This window comes from Fopius arisanus, unplaced genomic scaffold, assembly GCF_000806365.1.
Source record: "Fopius arisanus strain USDA-PBARC FA_bdor unplaced genomic scaffold, ASM80636v1 scaffold00044, whole genome shotgun sequence".
NCBI classification, from domain to species: domain Eukaryota; kingdom Metazoa; phylum Arthropoda; class Insecta; order Hymenoptera; family Braconidae; genus Fopius; species Fopius arisanus.
Window position 1 is genome coordinate 672,553 of NW_011887783.1, and position 2,593 is coordinate 675,145.

General features: G+C 39.3%; 1 protein-coding gene across 1 annotated transcript in view; it reads right to left on the reverse strand.

Annotated features, from left to right (window-relative positions):
* LOC105267167 (solute carrier organic anion transporter family member 3A1-like) overlaps positions 1-2,593 on the reverse strand; it is a gene marked incomplete in the record, with an annotated part of 33,032 nt that overhangs the window by 3,037 nt on the left and 27,402 nt on the right. Inside the window, 3 exon segments of the mRNA XM_011305825.1 lie at positions 1,200-1,322; positions 1,424-1,564; positions 1,791-2,014. Coding sequence (XP_011304127.1) covers positions 1,200-1,322; positions 1,424-1,564; positions 1,791-2,014 — 488 coding nt within the window.

Consider the following 2,593-nt stretch of genomic DNA (forward strand, 5'->3'; position numbering starts at 1 on the left):
TAGCACAAAAGGCCTCGGTGAGATTTGCTTGAAGATTCACGCAGTTGCCAGATCACAGAAATTAAAAATCTCCATATTCCCAATCTTTGAATTTGAATAGAATTCCCATATACCTGTTTAACAGATGAATTTAATTGATGGCACGTAAATTTAAAAATTATTGCTTGAGATGTTTGGGACTGGAGTCTAGAATTTCGTTCGAACTGATGATGTCAGGGATCAGAGATAAATGAATCTAGCATAAGAATATGATTTTGTCAGTTAGTGTAACGAATGATCTCTTCCTCTGGGTGATTCCCACAGAATTAGCTTTTATATTCCCCTCTGGATGAGCAAAGGGGAGGTAAAGAAATGGGAATTCCAGAGACGTGAGTCGTGGCAACCCCGCATAGATCCATAGACCACGGAGAAGGTAAAAGAGGATGGGGAGAATGTGGATAATGGTGAACAGGAGACAGACCAAGAATTATAGCAGCTGATGTATCGAACGAAAGGGAAAGGAAAAATAGTGGGGACCACTGGAGAAAGCCTGTGAAAAAGTATAATGAGAAGGGAAAGTAATTGGATATCCCATTGATCATTTGAATCACTCAGATAAATACGGGAGGCACAATAAAGGTGTATGGCAGACAGCTGACGTCAAGATTGGTCCCTCCCACTCCATTTACCCTCTCTCGTCTCCTTGGCCTTTTGCTTTTCTAACACACGTGGCTCAGGATCCATGATACGACCATGAACTTGCCTCCACCGTTCGCCACTCGGTCAGTCATTATTATTGACTCACACAGCCCAAGAAAGTGGCCAACATGTACATTGACACAACCAAGGACATTTCATATTTACAGTAGTTACCTAAACTCATCCACGAGCCGATCGCACGAGGCCAGCTACGTTTTCACGCTTGAATTATGCTTTTTTTTCCTATTTATTTATCTCGACAAATATTATTCAATGGGCTTATCTTTATGACTTTTTTAGGGTTCCACTGGGTATCTTTAAATTATAAATAGAGTTTTACTTGAGAGGATAATGTATGCTTTTATACGGAGTGTATGGCCAAGACTAGAGTCTATTTTATGGAATGGAAATCGAACAGGAATTGTCTATCGATTTCGGAAACTTTTTGGAGCAGGGGGAATTAATATTGTTGCAGTATCTAATTGGAGGTGATGATAAATTTTGTCGAGCGGTCCACTCACCTCTGAGACTTGGTTTCTTCGAATCCTCTATCTTAGGTGGAGATCGACTCGTTGGCAATCGGCTGGGAAAGGCGAACATTGCGATGCTCACCAGCATCAGCATCGCAGCAATCAGAACTAAACCTGGAAGATGGATACAAAGATTGATAAAATTGATCGATAAATTTCTCCACTCCCGTCACTATGACAGGATTAAACGAGATTTTTAATAGCCACAAACTTACCGAGCCACCAAGCACCGACCCATCGGGGATCAGTGGGTGTGATCTGAGGATCAGCAGCGAGATCAACGTAGAGCATGGTGCATAGTGATCCGAGGATAAAACCAAGAGCAGGACCGAGAATCCTTACCCCTATTGTAATCGCTGAAATGCAGAATATTTTGTTGCACAAATCAAGAGACTGTGGGTAAAGTGAGACGGTGGAACCCGTTTTTTTCGGGCTCCCTGATGCTTAGCCAGCCATTAAAGAAACGATGAAGAATTAAAAAAAAAATATATATATATATATATGTGTATAAATGGCGGGAAGAAAAAAATATACACCAAGTGGTTGGGAATGCCAGAGGGACGGTTATTTACGCCAACTCACCGAAATACAAAGGACTCTCGCGGGATGCAACGTTGTCGTCTATGTATGGTATACCCAGTGTGTAGACCGCAGTTTGTCCCATACCAACTCCCAGGAGGGAGACAAAAAATATTGTCAGTACCACTGCTGTTATCTTACTCTGAATTAGTTGATCATCCAGGAATTCACCCTCGCAATACTTCGTTGCGTCTGTCCTAACATGTGAACTTGTTGCTCCAATCGTTCTGCAATATCAAAATCACTTCTTCATTTGCATTCTTTGATTTATAGTATTATCATTGGTGAATTAAAATTCGAGAGAATATCTATAATATGACTATGATGATTCTTTATTGGGAACATGGAGAAATTATCGCTTTAATGATTTTTTATTCGAAAATTCTTCTGTTTTATGAACAAGTCGGTATTTCGACAGGAAAAAACTTATCAGTCGAATGGGCTGAGAAATTATTCGTGGCAAGCGACGCTATTTTAATATTTGAACAGATGAACAATGAGGGGGAGATGGATAAATCTGAAGAAACATGACGGGAATTCATGTGTTATCTGTTAGGCATGGGAAGTATTAACATTTGTAAACTTTTAAAAATTTGGAATTCCCACATTTCAGTGAATATCTTCATGATTTTCATGTTTTCCTGATACTTTTCTGAAAATTTTGAATTTCCACATCCCATTAACACCTCTTTGATTTTAATGTTCCCCTGATATTTTTTCGAAAATTTTGAATTTGCAAATTTCAGTGATTTCCCTCCTCGATTTTCATGGTCTCCTAATTCTTTTTTGGAAATTTTGAATTTTAG